A 23,300-nucleotide genomic window follows, 5' to 3' on the forward strand; every position below is an offset into this window, starting at 1 on the left:
TTTCTGTAATTCAACGTATTATGTATACTTTCGTTTTTGGCATTACCTAGTATGATAAGTATTCCGCAATCGAAAGAATTAACTTACCATCAAGTCTTTCCTCCGTGTCGAGCGTTGCTTGGCAGTTCTGTCGAATTTCTTCAATGATAAAAGGGTCTACGTCTATTACGAAGCTGGTTGCAGACATTTTGCCTGGAGAAGAAAAATAAAATAAATCATAACAAAACTTGTATAAATATTCATCTTTCTCGATTCACAGTGAAAAAAAGTTACATTTCGAATTATTAAAATTTATTTCTGTCTTGTTTTCCAAATATAAAAGGAAATTGTCAATACTAGTTTCATTTTTTTTTACAAAAGAATTTGCCTGCTGTTAAAAAAGGTGTTGACCTTTTTGCCCCAAACCCATCTGAGAAAATTTTTGAGATCATAATGAGCCATTTCGTTGAAAATAGTTCAAAGGCCAGATAAGAAGAACTTCTGTGCCAACGCAACCCCTCAGGGACCGCGGGCAGGTGTTGAAAATTGTAAGCTCTAGTTCACTTTTTAAAATTCAAAAGAGATCTGATGGCAACCAGCACCACCACGCTCTTTTCCCCCAAACCCATCCGATAAAATTTTGAAACAGCTATTATGTTTAAAATAGTTCAAAGGTCAGATAAGATAAACTCCGGCGTCGATTCAACCCCCCCCCTCCAGGCCTGGGGGCAGGCGTTCTAAGTTATGCCTTGGGATATATATGGTTCTTATGGAAGGAATTTTCGCATAAACTTCAGAGAGGGCTCATTTAAGTGGAAATTGAAAGTTCAAGTTCACTTCTTAAGAGTCAAAAGAGGTCAAAGGGCAACTAGTTCCCCCCCACACCACGCGCTTTTTTCCTCAAACCCATTTGATACAAACTTCGAGATAGCCATTTTGATAAAATAGTTCAAAGGTCAGATTACAAAAACTCCGGTGTCGACACAAACCCCTAGGGCCCGGGGGTAGGTGTTGTAAGTTATGTCCATGAGGTATATATGATTTTTATGAAAGGTGTTTTTGTATAAATTCAGAGAGGGCTCATTTGATTAGAAACTGAAAGTTCTAGTTCACTTTTTAAAAGTCAAAAGAGATCCGAGGGCAACTAGCCTCTCCGTGCCTTTTTTTCTTCAATCCCATCCGATAAAAATTTTCAGATATCCATTTTGTTACTAATAGTTCAAAGGTCAGATTACAAAAACTTTAATGTTGGCACAACCACCCAAGCCCTGGGGCAGACATTTTAAGTTATACTCTGGGGGCATGTATGGTTTTTATGGAAGGGATGCTCGTATAAACTTCGGAGAGGGCTCATTTAATCAAAAATTCAAAGTTCTAGTTCATTTTCTGAGAGTCAGAGCCAAATTTTGAGAAAGCCATTTTTTTAAAAATAGTTGAAGCAACAGATAAAAAAAATTCCAGGATCGACAACCCCCGCCCAGAACCTGGGGACAAGTGCTTTAAGCTATGCCCCGGAGGCGTATGAGATTTATAGGTTAGGGTTGGTCGAACAAATTTCGAAGGTGGATCATTTGATTAGAAATTGAAAGTCAAAGTTCATTTTTTAAGAGTCAAATGGGTTCCGAGCGCAAGTAGCTCCTCCTCCCTTTTAGCCTTTCAATCCCTAAATCCGTCCGAGTAAATTCTGAGATAGCCATTTTTTGAAAATAGTTCGAGCATCAGATAACAAAAAATCTGGGGTCAAAACAACCCTCCAGAGCCCGGGGCAAGTTTTTTAAGTTATCCCCGGAGGGGTATTAGGTTTTTATCAATGGGTGGTCGTATAGACTTCGGAGGTGAATAATTTGGTTGGAAATTGGAAGTTCTAGTTACTTTTTTGTGAGTCAAAAGTTAAAGGAGTGCATCTACCCCCATTTACACAAACACTTTCTTTTCCCCAAATGCATCAAAAGAAAATTTTAATATAGCCAGTTTGTTTGAAATAGTCTAATGATAAGATAATAAAACCTTCGTTGTCAACAACCCCCCCCCAGAGCTACGGGAAAGTTTGTAACTTATGCCGCCGGGGTATATAAGGGTTTTTTGAAGGAGATGGTTGTATAACCTTTCCCTTTCCCCACAAACTTTTTTCCTCCAAATGCGTCCAACTAAATTTTTTTATATAGCCATTTTGTTCAAAATAGACCAATGATAATATACCAAAACTCCATGGATAAAACAACCCCCCTCCCCGAATCGTGGGGCAAGTGTTGTAAAATATACCCCCGGGGTGCATATAATTTCTTATGGAAAATATGGGCGTAAAAACTTTGGAGGGGGTTTATTCGATTGTAAATCAGAATTTGCCCCCCCCCGCCCCCAAGGATGTTCCCCAAATGAGTCCAACCAAAACTTGGAGATCCCTTTATTGTTCAAAATAGTTTAAAGATCAAATAACTAAAACGCCCGGGTTGTAGTGTGTAAAACGCCCAAGTGTTGTGAGCTATGCCCCGAGGACATATAAGGTTTTATGTAAGGGATGGTCGTATAGACTTCAGGGATGGCTTGTTTGATTCGAAATCTAAAGTTCTAGTTACATTTTTAATAGTCATCAAAAATGATCAGAAGGTATCTACCCCCTCCCCTTCGAAGGCATTTCCTCAAATACATCCGATAAAAATTTTGAGATAGCGATTCTATTCAATAGAGTCCAAAATTCAAATTACTTTAAATTAGGGGTTAAGAAATCCCCCATTGCACTAGGGACAGGAATTGTAACTTAGGTAAGTTTTACTTTCTTAAGAATTAAAAGTAATCAAAAAATACCCCCTCCCCTCCATTGTGCCTTTTTTCTCAAAATGTATTTTAATAAAATTTTGAAATAGCTATTTTGTTCAAAATAGTTCAACATTAAAATTACTGTAACTTTGGGGTGGAAAAATATTCCCTAGCCCATGGGGCAAGGATTGCAACTTATATAAGTTGCCTATTATTACAACATCAGGCTCTGTGGAAGGGATGGTCATGTTAACTTTAGAAGGGGCTGATTCGATCTGAAATTGAAACTTCTAGCTCTTTTTTGAAGATAAAAAAGTGATAACTGGCCACCAAGCCCACGCCCCATATTCCTAAAGGGCTCCCGGTCAAAACTTGGAAATACTCATTTTGTTCAAAATAGTTCGAAGTCCAAACAATTATGCTTCTGTTGTTGACCCTTCCCCTCCAGCCCTGGGGAAATGGCTCCAGGTTACGGAACTTAATTATTGTCACTTCGTTTACTTTGATACTTGTGTTTAGTGATTTATGTGGTAACTTCGATTTACGGTGCACGGGCTGTACGTTTTGCAAGTGGCTTATTGTTACATTGAAACTTTGTTTACTTTGAAACCTTGTTAACTTTGATCCTTTCTTTACTTTTGTACTTTCGTTACTTTGATATTTATTGTTTGATATCAGTTTTGATACTTTGACGAAAGTTCGATGTAGAAAAAAACATCATTTTTTTTTAATTGGGAGTTTTTAAAAACTTGAAACTTTTTACGATAAGAAAACGAACAAAAATTAATTAAAAAACTTTCCGAAACTTTTTTCGCCAATTCTTTCCAAAAGCATTGGGGTTTATGTGCTTTTAATGAATGGTTTATTCACTATAAACAAGAGAAGGACTACTGCCCGTTGTCTAAACGGTAAGTAAAAATATCATTCTCGTACTTAAATAACCAAGTCTCTTACTTAGATTATCATTCTCTTACTACGTTGCTACAAAGTTTTGCAAAATTAGTTTGCCTCTTTTTATTATAGTAATTGGGAGAACAGAATTCAAACACAAGTGAGAATTGGATTAAAGATTGGTTGTTAGACCGCGGTCATTTTCAGAGTGTAGGGGTTACGTACTTCTACGACTACAAACAAGAGTATGCTCACTGCCCGTTTCTCTAAGGGTAAAAGTATACGTTCTGCGTATTTGGCGCTCTACTAAAAGCAATTATGTTACAATTTAATTTTCTTTATTATTACAACGTCGAAAATAAAACGAAAATTGCAATTAAACCAGACCAGGATTTACCAGTAGGCCCACTATGCTCTGTGGCTTTCACCATTCCCCAAGCTTCGGGGATATCCCTAAAAATCTTGCAAAAATGGGCAAGCAAAAAGGCTCAGACCAAAGCTTTAAATCTGGCGTGGGTGAAAAAATCTTGATCTGTTGAGCTTTCGGCAATTAATATCATTACGTATCCAATATCCAATCTAATTTATTAGTTCTTACAAAACTGTTAATTTATTTTGGAATAAAAAAATTTGAAATAAGGAATTTTGAAAAACATGAAACTTTGGCAATCAAACACGAACAGAAACTAATTAAAAAAAAACCTTTCCAAAAAAAATTCTAGAAAAAAGTAAAGGCAATATTAAAATTAAGATCAGAAGAAATAGAAACCTAAAATAACTCAAACTTAAAACAAAAAAAAATTACTATTAAGAATAAATGAAACCCAAAACGAACGGAAATTAAACAAATAATCATAGCAAAAAAACATACAAAATGTACTAATATAAACGAATAAATAGACCCCAAAACGAGTAAAGCTCAAGATGAATATGCAAATCAAGCTTAAAACGAAAAAAAAAAACTCTACAAAGAAGAGTTTGGGTTATGCCTCCTTCTTTCACTGTAAAAGACTAAAACCTACTGCGTCATTGGTGCTTTACTGAAAACAAATTATATTACAAATATTGTCTTTATACTTATTACAACAGTGAAAATAAGCATAAAAATTAAAGTAAAATCAAGCTTTGTACTGATGAGCTTTCAGCAATTAATGTCATAATACCAAATATTTAGTTTAATTTTATTAGTTCTTTCCAAGACTGTTCAAGGCAAATATAGCTTTACTACAAACAAGAGTTTGGAAACTGTCCCCTTTCCTAACAGTAAAAGTCTAAAGCCTACTATTTCATTGGTGCTTCAATGAAAACGAATTATATTACAAATATTTTCTTTTCAGTTATTGCAGCATTGAAAAGGAAAATAAAGTTACAGTGAAATAAAATCTTTTACTGGTGATCTTTTAACAATTAATAGCATTATATATTAGACATTCAGTTTGATTTTATATGTACTTTTCGAGACTATTCAAGACACATACAGTTTTCAGGTTTTAGACTTTTACATTGAAAGAAGGAGGTGACACACAAACTCTTCTTTGTAGAGATTGTTGTTCGTTTCAAGCTGGATTTGCATATTAAATTTAAGTCTCACTCGTTTTCAGATTCATTTACTTATTTATATTAGTAATTATTGTCTGTTTATTGTCTGTTATTTAATTTCTGTTCGTTTTGGGTTTCATTTATTCTTTAATAGTAATTTCTGGTTGTTTTAAGTTTGAGTTAGTGTAGGTTTCTATTTCTTCTGATCATAAGTATTATTATAAAAAAAAACAATTTTTTTTAACTGCAAGTAAGGAGCGACATTAAAACTTAAAACGAACAGAAATTGTTCCGTTTATGAAAAGGGTTTTTCCCTCTTCAGCCCTTCGCTCTTTGCGCTACAGTTTTTCTCTTTCACATAACTCTACTTTTTAAACAATAAAATGCTTTAGCGTAAAGAGCGAGGGGTTGAAGAAGGGAAAAACCCATTCGTATACGGAATAATTTCTGTCCGTTTTAAATTTCAATGTCGCTCCTCACTTGCAGTTAAAAAATTTTGTTTTTTCATTTAATAAAACTTAGGATCAGAAGAAATAGAAACCTACAAACCCTTTTTTATTTAATTTCTGAACGTTTTTGAATAAATGCATGTTTTGATTTTGGCTCACCGCACATGAATAATTAAACGAAATTGGTATAATAATTATTTTTTATTTTTTTGCTTAATGGCTTTTTTATATTTTTGACCGGATGATTTTGATTAAAAAGTGGTTGGGGAGGAGGCCTAGTTGCCCCGCAATGTTTAGTTACTTAAAAAGGCTACTAAAGCTTTTTATTTTCTTGCGAACGTTTTTATTAGTAATAAATATAAGTAACTTACGAATTAACTTACGTAACGAACTTCTATATTTGTATATTTTTATTACGTATATGGGTAGACTTTTATTACGTCTACTTTATTACGTATATATATATATATATATATATATATATATATATATATATATATATATATATATATATATATATATATATATATATATATATATATATATATATATATATATATATCATATATACTTTCACTGCTTGACGAATATACAACTGCTCAGTGAAATCTATACCTAATAAAAATTCATGCGAAATTTTTAAATTTTCAAATAATTAACCCGTTATTCAAGGATTTTCCTCTTTGGATGAATCTGTTCCCACCAAGGCTTCGCATCAAAGTAACGCTCGATAAAGCAGGACGGACTCGCAAAGAATATTCCTATACCTCCCATGTTAAACATTTGGAGTTTGCCTGACGTTCCTGAATTAGTGATTTTGGCGTTTTTTATGTCAATAGAAGTAAAAAAATCTGGTGAATATTTTGGCATAATCAAATCTTAAAGCCGACAATTATTTTTTTTATAATTCCAGAATAATTATAAAACCTGTTTCGGGTTTGCATTCTAGATTGCTATGCTTGACATTGTTGTTGCGGGGTATCAAAAAATAGAGCAAAAATTTTTCTATTCATCAATAAGAAACTTTTTCTATAATATATACCTCCTGGCTGCAGTCCCTTCAAATACTTTACATATTTGTGTTCCGAAATCAAAATTTCGCCTCAAAAGGTTAGATTGAGCTGTAATCGGAGCATCTAAGAATGCAAAAATTACACCAAGGGGCTAACCACTCGGATTGTTCAGGAGCGATTCAGTCAAGCATTATTTAGTTCTAACTTGTTTAAACAGAGTCTAGAGAAGAAGTAAGGTGCAGACACCAAACTGCCGGTTAATGAATATATAAGAAAATTGTATTGTATAAATAATTAAGGATAAGCTGCGTCTAATCCTAGAGATAAATTGAACACAGCACAAGGGCTGAATAAGAAGCAATGGTTTTATTTTAAAAAGATTGATCTACCGTTTTGGTTTAATTAAAAAAAATTCAGGACAAATTTATGTATTGTAGTATAAGTACAATTTTGCATAATCTTCGTACTGAAATAAGAATTAAAAATATATAAAACAAGCTAATTAATAACTAATGAATGAAACAAAATAACTAATGAACGAAAAAAAATGTCCCCAGAATATTTAAATTTGTTATAGCAAGACCCCAGTCTTGCTGTAGAACTACCAAAGCAAACTACAAAAGCAGTCAATGACCAGTCTCAAGTCCAAGGCCTTTCCGAGAAACAATCCAACCCCTTGGTAAATAAACCCCAATAAAAATTACCCGTACTAAAGCAGTCAAATGACCAGTCTCAAGTCCAAGGCCTTTCCAAGAAACAATTCAACCCCTTAGTAAGTGAACCCCGATAAAAATGGTCAAAACCCTAATAAAGTTCTTATATAGTTCTTGTTATTGACCACAGTAGCATGGGAAAAAAGAAATATGCGAGGGCTCCATTTGCCAAATGTGCAGGCCCATCGTGAAAAGTTGAAATTAAATTATCGGGCTAGAGGCAGACCGCGTTTACCAAAATATATGTTAGAAGACTTAACGGATACTTCGGTTCACGACGAATCAAGTTCCGAAGGAGTTGGAACAAATTCCCCTTTTGTGTTGAAAGTTATCACTTCTGGAAGAAATTTGGGGTCAGACCTTCTAAAGGGCTCACGCTGGATTGTGGATCTGCCTTACCTTTTTGAGAATTATGAAAAGCTCGTGATTCGCGACATGTAAGTTTTTTGTTTGTCTTTCATTTTACGTCATTGATTTACTGCTATCAAAATTATTAGGATGGGTAATTATTCTGGGTTGCAATTAATACAACTTGTACCTTATTAATTCTTGATAATTGTCTTTTCTCCTATAGAGAAAGAATGTTCGATAACTTTTAAGGATATTTTCATCCCAAAACAACAGAACGCTCCAACGGTATCTGCTTAGGTTGGTTTAATTTCACTATTGTTGGTTTTACCAACGATTTAAAGTTTATATAGAATAATCGGCAGTTGTTTCGCTATTTCTTTAGCAATCTCATCTTCGTACTCAAGTTCTGGTTCTTCTCTTGTCATATTTCACGGGTTATCTATCACATTATTTTCAAATTACGGTTTAGACAAGACAAGATTTATTTCTACAAAACGGCTATCACAAGCCCAAAAGGGCCAAATTCACACTTTAGTGTCAATAAAAAAAATTTAAAAAATGGTGAATGCCAATCAGTAATAAATATCAAACCAGTTTAAATTCATAAAATTGCAATCAGTAAAAAAGTCAAACCATAAAAAGTCGTAAATTAAAACCGGGAAAACAAATTTAAACAAAATGACAATTTAGTTTACCTTGCAAGAATTGTAAAGTTTGCAGTTTCAAAATAAGCATTAAAACTACAAGTTAAAAGTAGAGCGATAAGAGCGAAGGGTTAGTAATTTAAAATTTCAAATATGTGAAGGATGAACGTTCTTCTATATCTTTCAGTGGAAACTCTTATTTGGGCAAGAAGGGGGATTTTTGTTGAATTAGAACGTGGTGCAGTGGCGAATGCAGGGGGCACCCTCCCCCTGACATAGTAGTAGATTTGTGGTTGGGACCGCTTGCTGTGGTTCTTTTAGGGACGATTTTTTTTTTTTTTTTTAATAGTCGAGTTTTTAGTAAGTTTTTAGTTATTAAGGCTGTTTCTTTTTGCAAACAAGTTTGAAACAAGGTTTCAGTTACTTTTTGCAGTCTCTATTAGATTTTTATTAATGACACATGTCCCCAAAAAGTATTTAATTAAATTTAAGTTTATCAAGGGGATCTGTCCATATTACCACAACTGCCAACTGGGAGCCGAAAATCTTCATTCGTAAGAAAGGGAGATTTAAAATTCTGACTTAATCCGCTGCTAATAGCAACAATAAGAAAGCATTATATTTCTATTTCTTTGTTCTATTTTTCCTGCTACACCATCAAACGAACTATTACTTAATGTTTAATCAACAATTAGTTCCAAAGAATGTATGATACCAAAATATGGTACTAATTTTTTTTTTTTTTGACAATACAAAGTTTAAGTAACTCGCTATAGTCGCCAGAAGTGCAAATGCTAAAAATTATGCAGAAAAGATTAAATATATTATTTTTTTTGTAGAGGGTGAACAACCTTTTAATTGTGTTTTATGGCGAGGTGGTTCTTATAAACTTGCTTTTTTTGTATCAATATTTCTAATTGACTTTAATTTCAATAGAACTCATCAGATTTTATATTAAATTAAAGTCCATGTCCACTACCTACCCACAACTTAGAAATTGTTGCAGTTCCCTTTAAATTGCTGGTATTTCTTTGTCCACAAGTTTATCGGAGTAACCTTTCATGTACACCCCCCCCCCAACAAAAAATACTAGATCCGCCCCTGACGTGGCGGGTGGGTAAATATTTACTAGGGAAAAGAGAAGTAGTACAATTGTTATGCACGATATTGTTGGCAAAATAATAAGGAAATTTGTACTCTCATTTCCTTAAGGGTGACTAGATTTGCTCTCCGAAGAAGGGAAATGTAAGGCCCTTTACCCTGTTTGAAAATAATTCTTAGACACGTTTTTTGAACTGCCTCTATTCTGTCCCACAATTCATTGGACATGCCAGAATGGCAAACAGAGAAACAGAAAAAAAACACAAAAAAATGTATTAATCCAAAAACGTTCAGAAATAAAATGAAAAAAAAACAAGTTTTTTAACTGAAAGTAAGGAGCGACATTAAAACTTAAAACAAGCAGAAATTACTCTGTATATTAAAAGGTTTTCTCCCTTCTCAACGCTCTGCTCCTTACGCTAAAGTTTTTTACTGTTTTAAAAAGTAAACTTGAGAAAAAGAGTCAAACTTTAACGTAAAGAGCAAGGTGTTGAGGGAGGAAAAGCCCCTTTGATATACGGAGTAATTACTGTTCGTTAATTTTGCTCCTTACTTTCAGTTAAAAAACTTCTTTTTATCATTTTATTTCCAACATAAAGCGAACTTACCAGTAGAGGTAATTTCGAACAGTTCGTGGTAACGAACTGTAGTAAGGAGCGACCCGGCTCAATAGTAACCAAAGCTCTAAAAACAGAATTTTGATATCAAGAGTTACATCTCAAGAATCGCACTTTTATGCCGATTTTAAATATGTGAGTTTCATCATCAAGTTTAGTCTTACCCATCAAAAGTTACGAGCCTGAGAAAATTTACCTTATTTTCGAAAATGGGGGAACCCCCCTAAAAGTCATTTAATCTTAAAGAAAGTAACACCTTCAGATTCAGCGTATCACAGAACCTTATTGTACAAGTTTCAAGCTCCTATCTACAAGAATGTAGAATTTTGTATATTTTGCCAAAACACAAATCCCAGATGTGTGTTTATTTATTTAATTCTTTTTTCCAAGGGTGATTGTACCGACCCAGTCGTCTTAAAATTTTGCGAGAGGGCTCATTCAAATGGAAACGAAAAGTTCTAGCGCCCTTTCTAAGTGACCAAACAAATTGGAGGGCACCTAGGCCCCCTCCCACGCTCATTTTTTCCAAACGTCGTCCGATCAAAATCCTGATATAGCCATTTTATTCAGCATAGTTGAAAAACCTTATAGCTATGTCTTTCAGGACGACTTACTCCCCCAAAGTCCCCAAGGGAGAAGCTGCAAGTTAAAAACTTTGACCAGTGTTTGCACATAGTAATGATTATTGGGAAGTGTACATACGTTTTCAGTGGGATTTTTTGGTTGGAAGGAGGGGTTGAGAAGAGGAGGTTATGTTGGGGACACTTTCCATGGAGGAATTTGTCATGGGGAGGAAAATTTTCCATGAATGGGAGGGGGCAGGATTTTCTAGCATGATTTAAAAAAACAAAGAAAAAATAAATATGAAAAAGTGTTTTCAACTGAAAGTAAGGACCAGCGGTAAAACTTAAAACGAACAAAAAATATTACACATATAAGGGGTTCATTTCCTCCTAATCTCTCACTCTTTACGCTAAAGTATTTTTTAGTAATTTCAATTATTTATTCTACGGCCTTTGTGATTCAGGGGTCATTCTTAAGGATTTAAGACAAAATTTAAGCTTTAGTGTAATGAGTGAGGTATTGACAAGTGGGCGAGCCCCCCTTATATACGTACCTGCGAATATAGAAGTTCGTTAGGTAAGCTAATTCGTAAGTTACGTATATTTTTACTAATGAAAACCATCGTAAAAAACTAAAAGCTCTAGTTGCCTTTTTAAGTAGCAAAAAATTGGAGAGCAGGTGGGCCTCCTTCCCCGCTCATTTTTCTCAAAATCGTTCGATCAAAATTATGAGAAAGCCGTTTAGCCAAAAAAATAAAAATTCAAATTTCGTTTTATTTATTCATCTGCGCAGAGCCGAAATCAAAACATGGATTAACTAAAAAACGTTCAGAAATTAAATAAAAAACGAATTTCTTAGAATGAAAGGAAGGAGTAACATTAAAACTTAAAACGAACAGAAATTACCCAGTATATGAAAGGGGCTGTTCCCTCCTCAACGCCCCGCTCTTTACGCTAAAGTTTTTACAGTATTAAACAGTAGAGTTGAGAGAAAAAGTCAAACTTTAGGGTAAAGAGTGGGGCGTTGAGGAGGAAAAAGCCTCTTTCATATAAGGGATAATTTCTGTTCGTTCTAAGTTTTAATGTTGCTCCTTACTTTCATTTAAAATCCTTTTTTTTTCTAATCATTAAAAAGTTCAGATAAAGGTTCTGAAAGAATGTCTGCAAAGGCTTTAAAGGATTTGAGAAATAAACTAGCTAATTTGATCCTCCTAACTCATAAAAGCATATTGGTATTTTTAATCGTACTAATAAGAACTTTGTGAATTGCTCGAATAAGAATTTAAATGATAGTTGAGATGCAACTGAATTTGGGGCACGGATTTTTACTTTGGATTTGATTTTAGGGAGTCAAGTGAGACTTAATTTTTCTTGGAATTTGGTTAGTAATTTCCGTTGGAATTTGTTAAATCGACACGGGTCTGTTTAGAGGGCATTTCCTGTCATGCCCCAAAGGATTTTGTGAAGTTTTGAAATACTTGGCTTTCCTGATTGGTAGTTCCAGGACAGTTTTTGGCTTGGTTACATACACAAATAAAATTGGGTGGTTTAATCTGACAATGAAATACAACAAACTTTCGGTTAGATCGTATAGTTTCCACTTCTCACCCACTTCTAGCTATATTTTATATTTTATTTCATATTTTAATTACCCTACATCGCTCACTACTCTACATACTACCTCTCCTTTTTGAAGCTATAGCACTTTCCTTTCTACCAAAACAATAAAATCGCTACTTTACTATTTTACTTCCTCACAACCAATTAGCATTTTATTTACAGGTGCCAAGACATCAACTTGGTTTCAAATATGATGTTTTCTAAAGAACATAGAGCTGGATTGCGCTCAAGACTCATCTTCAAATGCGAATCATGTCATGAGGAAGCCACAATTCACACAGAAAAACCCCTTGCTCCTAGAAGGCTTAAAAAAAAAGACTCAACGAAAACCGTAGTCAAAAAACGGAAAAGGACTGATTTTGATGGTATGAATACTATCAGAAAGAAACACAAAACAGAAACAGGAACAGTAAGTGTCAACAAAGAGGTAGTGGTTGGTGCAATAAATGGTGGAATGACTCACGCCCAGGTTCAAGAACTCTTCTCTACCATTGGAATAAATACCCCGTCTCAAAAAGTCTTTACGAAATTTAAGAAAGAAATTTGCGTAGAATTGGAAAAAGTTCTCTATGACTATCTTATCGAAAATGGGAAAACCGAGCGAAGGATGGCACTGGAAGCAGGTGAGAAAATTCACCTAAATGGAGCTGTAGAGACATGTGTTATAGTTGCTGGAAGCTGGTGTACACGAAGTTATGGGAATAGGTATCGTGCACTCTCAGGCTGTGGAGTTGTGATAGGTTTCTATTCAAAGAAACTCTTAAATCTAGGAATTAGGAACAAATATTGCTGTACTTGCGTGAAATACAGGCATCGAGTAAATAGATCTGTTCCTGAACATACATGTTTTATGAACAGGCAGGGGCCCAGTACAGGTATGGAGTCAGATATATTAGTTGACGCATTCCGAATAGCAACATCAATGCACCATCTAAGATATACTCGATTTGTTGCCGACGGCGATTCGAGTACCCATTCTGAAATTATAGCAAGGGTACCATATGGCAGAAATGTAGAAAAAATTGGGTGTGCTAATCATGCGTGCAAATGCTTGAAAAACAGACTATATAAGAAGCAGCATGAAAATGCCGAATGCAGAAGATTTCTTAGTGCCACAATAATAAAGAAAATGTGTGATTTTGCCAGAAATGCAATTGTATGTGCCACCACAGAGAAGAAAAGCGTGAAGGATCTCATTCTGTGCGCTGAAGGCAATTCCTCTACATTTTTTCCGTGGCGACCATAAGTTTTGTCCTACACGCTGCTCGTTCTCCGGGAAAGTTCTACAGGTCAATCCTGAAGACACCCCTAGCAACATCTTTCTCAGCCATGTGTATTCAGCCTTTGTTACGCTGACCAGAAGGACTCGTCTACTGATTGGAAACCACAAGAGCAACCTGGCAAAATATTTTATGAGCATAGTTGCGAGACTTATAGGTGGCAAAAACATCATGGTTAGCCAAAGTGCGCGATATACCACCCGTGTTAAAGCAGCAGGAATCCGATTTACGAAAGGTCACTCAGCTCGCCTTGAAATATTTCGAAGAACTGTAGGATCTACACCAAGTAGGCAGTTGAAAAAACTTGCACAACAGCGGGCCATGACTACTGCTCAACGTAAAAAACTGTCTGCTAGAAAGCGCCTTTTCACTAATGCTTCCACAAAACTCCCTTCAAAAGAAATCAGGGAGCCAACCGGAGCAGACAAAAACTACGGCTCGAACGCAACTGCTCCGGATCTTGATTGCAGTGCGCTCGAAATTGCAAAAACAGATTTTTTGACTCGTCTCCAATGTCCTGCAACAGAAATCCTCAGTATCGAAAAAGCCACTAGGCTTCAGAGAAATTCTATCGATAATAGCTGGATAGAATACAGAAAAAAACAGAATTACAGCTTCCGTAGCTGGTGCTGTTTGTAAAAGGTGGTTGAAGACTGTGGGTTCATTAGTTCGGCAGCTGCTGTATCCTAGAAACCGCCAAACAAAGGCAATGGAACATGGTCAGATGTATGAGCCTGTAGCTATTGCAGCTTTTGCAAAGAAAATGGGTTGCATTGTGAACTCTGCTGGGCTTTTCATTCACAAGGAATATGGGTTTCTAGGGGCCAGTCCGGACGGGATAGCAATTTTTCCTTCGGGTGAGAAGGCTCTTTTGGAGGTGAAGTGCCCTTTGACAGCAAAAGGGCTTCCATTGGAAGAGTGGATAGCGCTTAAAAAAAATACATATCTAGAAAAGAAAGTTAATAGTGAAATAAAGCTGAAAAGAACACATGACTACTATTACCAAATTAAAATGCAATTGGAATGTTGTGACATTGATTTTGTATACTTTGTAATATTTTTAGGGGAAGAGGAATTATATTATGAAAAGATTGGTCGTGACCGTGAATTCTGGTCTAACAAAATGCGGCCAAATCTAAAAAAATTTTATTTTCAGGCACTGTTACCAGAAATTGTCGACGGAAGATTGCCAAGAAGTATGGAGATACGAGAACCGTTTATATAAATCCAACTGTGCTAGGTATGGGTAGTTATCATGTGTCATTACAGTCTTATCCGAATACAAATTCAGATATAAAAATACTCTAGCAACAATCGAACTTTAGAATATTTTTTAATGAACTCGTATGGTTTAATAAGCTAAATAAAAAAAATAAGTTTTTTTTTAACTGAAAGTAAGGAGCGACATTAAAACTTAAACGAACAGAAATCACTTCGTATATGAAAGGGGCTGCTCCCTCCTCAACGCCCCGCTCTTTACGCTAAAGTTTTTTACTGTTTTAAAAAGTAGAGTTGAGAGAAAGAGTCAAACTTTAGCGTAAAGAGCGGGGCGTTGAGGAGGGAGCAGCCCCTTTCACATACGAAGTAATTTATATTCGTTTTAAGTTTTAATGTTGCTCCTTGCTTTCAGTTAAAAACATGTCTTTTTTTATTTAATTTCTGAACGTTTTTGAACTAATGCATGTTTTGATTTTGGCTCTCCACAGATGAATAATTAAAACGAAATTTCATATTTATATGGCTTTCTCATAGTTTTGATAGAATCACTTTGAGAAAAAAGGAGCAGGGGAGGAGGCTTAGTTGCCCTCCAGTGTTTTGGTTACTTATAAAGGCAACTAGAACTTTTAATTTTTTACGAACGTTTTTGCTAGTAAAAGATATACGTAACTTACGAGTTAGCTTACATAACGAACTTCTGTATTCTGTTAGTGTTAAATTTTAATGATGCTCCTTACTTTCAGTTGAAAAAACTGTTTCATATTTATTTTAGTATTGTTCTATTTTGAAGTAAGGCTAGAAAATCCTGCGCTCCCTTCATGGAAATTTTCTTCCCCCATGACAAATTTCTCCATGGAAAGTTCCCCCAACATAACCCCCTGTTCTCAAACCCCCCCCCCCCAACCAAAAATCCTCCTGAAAACGTCTGTAAATTTTCCAATAAACATTACTATATAAACATGATCAAAGTTTGTAACTTGTATCCCCTTCCACGGGGATTCTGTTGGAGTAAGTCGTCCCCAAAGACACAGTTATAAGGTTGTTCGACTATGCTGAAGAAAATGGCTATCTCAGAATTTTAATCGGGTGACTGTGGGAAATAATTAGTGTGGGAGGGGGCCTAGGTGCCCTCCAATTTTTTTAGATAACTTAAAAAGGGTACTATATACTTCATTTTTATATATAATTCACTTATATATAGCTTCATTTCCGTTTGAATGAGCCCGCTCGCAACATTCTAAGACAACTGGTTCGATATAATCACCCCTGGAAAAAAAAATCCGTATTTTTGCAGATAGAAGCTCAACACTTCCACGGTAGGGTTCCCTGATAGGCCGATTCAGATGGGTGTAATTTTGGTTTTATTACTTTTATCGGGTGTTTCTCTCTATTTTCTAAAATAAGGCAATTTTTCTTAGACTCGTAATTTTAGATAGGTATCTCATATATTTAAAGTCAGAATTAAAATGCGATTTTGTTCATGTAGCTATTGGTATCAAAAATTCGTTTTTTAAGAGTTTTGGTTACTATTGAGCCGGGTCGCTCCTTAGTACAGTTCGTTACCACGAACTGTTTGATAAAATGAAATAAATTGGTCACTTCGCTGCGAGCAATTATTTAAATTATATTTTTCTAAATAGGTCTGCATGAAGTAAAAACCCGAAAATACGTACTTTTTATTTGTGATTTCCACAATTTTATACCGCGTCCTGGCAAATAATGATGACCAGACCACAGGCACACACGCAGGCGAAGGATTCACCCACCTTAAATTTGTATAATGCTTAATTTCCTCAGCGAAATGCTTAATTTTCCTGTGTTTTCCTGGTATTTCTTTCGTAAGAGTTGAACCCCCCTCCTCCAAAAAAAATCTCGAATAATAATTTCTCTAATTTTCTCCTCGAATAATAGTTCTTTTCCAAATAAATATTCCTATTTACTTGTCTAATTACGAAGAATGACAATACAATAATCGTAATTTTCAGTGAGAAACCCCTTGAGTTTAATGACGGCAGTGAAATCTGATAACCTTGAGTGTTTGTGTGATTTGCCGCGATTGAAAAAGAATTAAACAGGCAGTATAATTTCTGGAGGAGCGTCCGGCCTTAAATAGAAAAACTAGTTTTTTCAACCGAAAGTGAGGAGCAACATTACAACTTAAAGCGAACAAAAATTTTTACATATAAGAAGGGGATTGCCCCCTCCTCAACACCACCCTCATTACGCTAAGGATTTTGAGTACTTTAAAAAAGCTTCTTATTGTTCTAATTAACGACCCTTGTGTTTCAGGAGTCGTTCTTAAAGAGTTGGGACAAAATTCAAACTTTAGCGTAAAGAGCAAGGTGTTGAGGAGGGGACAATCCCCTTCATATAAGTAATAATTTCTGTTCATGTTGAAGTTTTGATGTTGTTCCTTATTTTCAGATGAAAAAACTTTTTTTTACTTAATTTTTGATTGTTTCTTAAATAATGCGAGGATATCTGGCCTAATAGTCATGGAGACCACCTCCACTTGAAAATATTACCTAGACAATGCAATTCAGGTGATAATTTACCCAGGACAATTAACCTCCACAACTTCACGCATAAAACTGAGACGGATAAGAGAAAGCAGGACATATAGGAAGAATTCCCAGTAGCAAATACTATGCGTAAACAATAGACTAAGTTATAACTTGAAAGCCTTTTCCCTGTGGCTGTGTTTGGGGTGGGATGGGGGGTCAGCTTGAAACCTCTAAAGTAGGGTTTCATGATACGCTAAATCTGCTGGTGTAATTATTGTTAAGATTCTATGACTTTTAGAGGGTGTTTCTTCCATTTTCGTAGACCATGCAAATTTTTCTCAGGTTCGTAGCCTTTAATATGTTAAACTAAACTTTATGAAATTTAAATATTTGATTGTTTTTAACTAATGCGAGGATATCTGGCCTAATCTCCACGGAGAAATCCACCTCCACTTGAAAATATTACCTAGACAGTGTGAATTCAGGTGAAAATTTACCCAGGACAATTACCCTTAACAACTTCACGCATAAAACTGAGAAGGATAAGAGAAAGCAGGACACACAGGAAGAATTCCCAGTAGTAAATACTATGCGTAAACAATGGACTAATTTATAACTTGAAATCCTTTCCCCTGGGGCTGTGTGTGGGGTGGTGGGTCATGTCCTATCAAAAAGCATAGTTATTAGGTCTTTGGACTATGATTAACAAAAGGCCTGTCTCCTAATTTTGATCGGACGATTTTGGGAAAAAATTAGTGGGGGAGAGGGCCTAGTTTCTCTCTGATCTTGTTGGTCATTTAGAAAGGGCACTAGAAATTTTAATTTCCAATCAAGTGAGCCTTCAAACGACATTCTAGGACTACTAGGTTGATACGATCACTCCTGGGAAAAATAACAGCAAAAAAACAAACACGCATCCGTGATCTTTCTTCTGGCAAAAAATACGAAATTCCACATTTTTGCGGATAGGAGCTTGAAACCTCTAAAGTAGGGTTTCTTGATACGCTAAAACTGCTGGTCTAATTATTGTTAAGATTCTATGACTTTTAGAGGATGTTTCCCCCCTTTCATAGATCATGTAAATTTTTCTCAGGTTCCTAGCCTTCAATGGGTTAAACTAAACTTTATGAAATTTAAATATTTGAAATCAGTACAATAAGCTGATTCTTTTGATATATCTATTTGGTATGAAAATTCTGTTTTGTAGAGTTTCAGTTACTATTGAGCCGGGTAGCTCCTTACTTACAGTTCGTCCCCACGAACTGTAAGTGTTGACCGAAGATGTCAGTCAACAGTGTTGAACCGAATGTTGAACCGAAGATGTTCGGTCCCAGTGTTGACCGAAGATGTCGAGGACGCAGAACTTAAAATGTTAACCAGAGGAGACCAGAGAGAGAGAGAGTACACGAATTATATACTGATGTACATCGAAAACAGAGGTTCACTGTTGACCGAAAGAGGTTGAATGAGATGTGTAGGTAATACCGTCCGGAGGCGTTTGGACAAAGCATGTATAAGCTATTGACTAAAAGGGGTGATAAATTTTGGTGAAAGAGCATACGGATAGCTGACCAAATGGGGTTAAAAACAGAGGAACCACTATTAGATTAAATACTAAAACAGAATATACGGACCTTGGACTACACGAGGCTTGAAATTAGTCATAAGCGGGATAGAGATTCTATCTTCCTTTTCAAACTTCCTATTAAAATGCCTATCTTGAAGTTTTGAACCTGAAGCAAATTCAAGAGCTCAAAAGAACCTAAAGCCATTACAAGTTGTCTTTTGATCGGTTTGTTTGACCAAAAAAAAAAAAAAATAACATATTGAATTTGCATCTGCTAAGCCCTCCCTTAAGTTTCTACACTCATGGGTTCTATATGAAGCTGGTAACAAAGACATGAGAAACAAATCCTTTTTTAGTAGGTCAAGATTATTGTGTTGGTTATGCATATTCCTTATTAATGACTTATCTTCATATTGCAGTGTAATATAAGAGTGCAATAGAACATACTCAGTGGAATGGAATCTTTTCCAATTTCGAATGTAATTTTACAAATCAAGTTTTTGTTTGAGAAATAGAAATAGAAGTTAAACTAAAAATAAGCATTAATATATAAAAATAAAAAATTGCGCTGTCAATTTTATGCATAATTTAGTTGACAGAAGACAGGGAATTCGAGCCAAGATATTGTTTACAGGTAGAAAGAGATATAAATTTTGGAGGCTTAGATAAGTGGAGCAAGCCTTTCATAGAGAAGATTAGATTCTTCCAATATGATGACAAAAGGACTATTATTTTTTCTTGCGTTTTAATTGTAACTAAAGCTTAACTCAATTTGTTCAGCTACCATAGGGGGATATCTAAACTACTTAAATAGGCACCGAAGTTCCATTTCACCCTTCCCTCCTAGTCTACCATATTTTAAGTAAAATTTTATGGTCAGCATAATTTGCCTTCTGTGAACATCATGACCTATTTTACATTCTTCTGTCTACGAACTTGTCCAAATGATTCAACCTATATCAGAACATAGTCCTGACATTCAGGAGCATTCACTGAAGGGACAAGATAGGGTTAATTGACCCTTTAATATATTACCCCCCTTTTGGATTCTCAAAAATATCTTATTTCGGTATTTCATTGAAAAACAACAGCAAATTGCTCCCCCCCTAAATTTTTAAAAATATGTTATTTTGTGTCTTCATTTAAAAAAACTGACAAAAGCCCTGCCCCCTAAATTTTTGTGGATGAGCGCCCTGCTGATAATTAACTGCGTCCTATAGTATTCTTCCATAATATTCTCTAGTAACAATAAATGAACAATAACAAACAACAGTAACAATAACAATGAACAATAAATAAACAAAAATTCTTTTAATAGTTTGCTCTCCGTTTATTAAATTGACATGCTGGAGACATTTATTATCTGTGGCACAGTATGAAAACAATGTAAAAACTGTCTCGTAATTGTACTTTATTTAAATTAAAGATTACTCTGCCGTATTACTTCTTTTCGGTTTTGTTTCTTTTTCGTCTTTTGAGACGAAATTTTATTTCACAGCTGAAACTATATCATTGAGAGGGCATTCCTAGAATTTTTCTAATTTTACACAAACTGCAATGGATTTGGACCTATTTAGTTCTTGGTTGTGTTTTTCCGGTAAAATCAGAGAATAACGTAAAAAACAGTGAATAACGCAACGTAATTGTAATTTAATAGCTAACTGAAGGCATTTTGGGTATCTCTACATTGGGACATTATATCTAGTGTAAGTTGTTTTCCGAAGGATAATTAAAGTTTTGCTCAACGATTTCCCAGAAATTCAGCATAGAAAAGTTTTTTGACAAGAAACGTGTACTCTACCATTGTATACTGTGCTATCTGGGATTTATCATTTGTTTTGACTTGTAAACCTATTTAAAAAACAACCTGCCTAACAGATTTAAGGTAACATACAGCACACAAAACCATAAAACTCAGGTATATAATACACTTATAAATATATATATATATAAATATATATATATATATATATATATATATATATATATATATATATATATATATATATATATATATATATATATATATATATATATATATTATATATATATATTTTATAGGTATTTATATATAATATGCCCATAATATAACTTTTAATGTATTTTCTTATTTGGAAAGGTTTATCGGTTATAACGCAAAAAAAATTAAGCTAAACTGATTACTGTTTATATGGTTGAAGTCTTGTTTTGATATTGTCAAATTATTTCGATGGACGTGGCCACTTTTAAAACATTGCTACCCATTGAAAGAAAAACTATCGCCAAGTAGCTTAATATCTTTATAATTTTAACATATATAAAAAGCTGTTGCATCAAATAGCATAAGACAAGGCTGAAAATGGCTTCTTTTAATACACATACTTATAGGATTCAGTTAGCTCCACTTTGTTTAGGGGGGGACTATGGATCCGAAATCTAGGGAAATTTTATTTGGTGTGCAAAGTGAAAAAATTGAAAAAAAAATTCGCGGAAGTCAAAATAATTTTTTTAGATATCTCAATATCGATATAGCTACCCTGAGAGTGAAAAGTTTCGAATGAATTTCCTTTACATACCTTTACTTTAATTTTCGGTTTCTGTTTAAAATACCTATAGGTGATATTCTAATCAGGTTATTACTATTTTTTACAATTTTAGTTTTTTCTTTTTTTTTTGCTTTTTTGAAGTTTAGCAATCGCAACTTTTTTTATAGCACTTGGTATTTACAAAGTGACATATAGCGACCGCAATTTATGTCGGTCTGTCGGTCCCACCTTTGCTAGTTTGGGCACTTCCAGATAAGCTAGGACGATGAAAGTTGGCAGGTGTACTAGGGACCCAGACAAGGATAAAATAGAAATATTATCTTCTCCGATTCGATCGTCTGGGGGGGGGGAGCGAGCGAACAAGATAATTGAGAAGAATTCTATTTACTGATAAAACAAAGGACTGTTCTTCTTAAGTATGACTTGTGCCATAGGGGTATGATTCTCGCTTAGGGTGCGCGAGGTCTCAGGTTTGAATCCTGGACCACCCCAATATTTACATGAAGAAGATCCAAAACTAAATACGTGATCAGTATAGCGATCACTGAAAGTTGGCAGGAGTATCAGGGATCCGACCAGATTAAATTATAAATAGTCGCTTCCCCGATTCGATCGTCTGGGGGGGGAGTGGAAGGACAGTTAATTCGGAAAAATTAGAGAAAATGAAGTATTTTTAACTTACGAACGGGTTATCGGATCTTAATGAAATATGATATTTAGAAGGACCTCGTGTCTCAGAGCTCTTATTTTAAATCCCGACCAGATCTGGTGACATTGGGGGGAGTTGGAGGGGGAAACCGGAAATATTGGAAAACGATTAGAGTGGATAGATCGTAATGAAACTTGGCGGGAAGAAGCTCTTGGCTCTTCCGACCTCGTCAAAAGCGTCATATGAGCTCTTAGCTCTTGTTTTTAGTTACATTTCTTTGTTATTATTTACTGACGGTGTATAAGTCCTCTGTGATCTTTATTTTTCTAGTAGAAATTATTTGCTCTTATAGATTTGATGGTCAGTTAACACTTTCTGCACAGTTAACATGAGTGTTTTCAGTTAACCTTAAGACCTTATAAGTAAATAGCGGAGCGATTAAATTATAAGGTGTCCTATTCGAAATTGACCAGCAATAGAGTAGCGATACAGGACCTAAATTCATTTCGATTTTATCGTAACATTTGCGCAGTCAAAGCAAGCCAAGTTATTTGTTAATAAACATTGCAACTTTTATATTTTTAACTATTTCGCACTTTTAATTTTGACACTTACTTTTTATTTTTACTTTCTTTTACTGTTCCGGCATTTCTTTTTTCTGTCATTTCTTTTACTTTTATTTTATTATATTTTCTTTGTTCCTATTTTTACTATAGATACCGTATTCCCTAGACATTGATTTATCTTAAAGATTTATTACTATTAAATGCATTAAATATGTAAGGATTATTATGGTGACTCGCCGGCTTCTCATCCACTACAATAATTGTCATCGCATTCACCAACTACTTTTTCCTAGACTATGTAATGTTAGAAGTATTCCTCATAAATTATTCTCCATGTTTTGCTGGTGGGATATGTCACTCTTCCATGGGAAAATTACTTAGGCATACAATTGCCGTGACATAACCATATAATTAAAAAATAATTTTCCCTTTTTTAGAGAAATTAAAAAAAATTTTTTTTTATTTCTCAAGTTTTTTTTATTTTTAATTTCTTTATTTTTTTAGTTTTTATAATTTTTCTTTTTTAAAGAAATTAAAAAACTTTCTACTGAAGTAAGGAAAACCATTAAAACTTAAAAAATGAAAAGAAGTTATTCCTTATATAAGCGGGCTGCCACCTCCTCAACGCTCCTCTCTTCACGCTTAAGTTTTTTAGTGATAAAAACAATGTTCTGACTCTAATTAAACGACCCGTGAAGCACGGGCTCCTCTTGAAGCACGAAACGTGCTTCAAGAGTTGTTCTTAAAGAATTGT

General features: G+C 34.7%; 1 protein-coding gene across 2 annotated transcripts in view; it reads right to left on the reverse strand.

Moving 5' to 3' along the window:
- Nucleotides 1-23,300, reverse strand: part of LOC136025303 (calcitonin gene-related peptide type 1 receptor-like) — a 264,444-nt gene that overhangs the window by 216,335 nt on the left and 24,809 nt on the right. For both annotated transcript variants that reach the window (XM_065701203.1, XM_065701204.1), the window contains exon 2: nt 88-192. In XM_065701203.1, coding sequence (XP_065557275.1) covers nt 88-187 — 100 coding nt within the window. In that variant the 5' untranslated portion in view covers nt 188-192. The remainder of the gene's footprint in view (nt 1-87; nt 193-23,300) is intronic.

Source organism: Artemia franciscana, chromosome 3 (genome assembly GCF_032884065.1).
Source record: "Artemia franciscana chromosome 3, ASM3288406v1, whole genome shotgun sequence".
NCBI lineage: Eukaryota > Metazoa > Arthropoda > Branchiopoda > Anostraca > Artemiidae > Artemia > Artemia franciscana.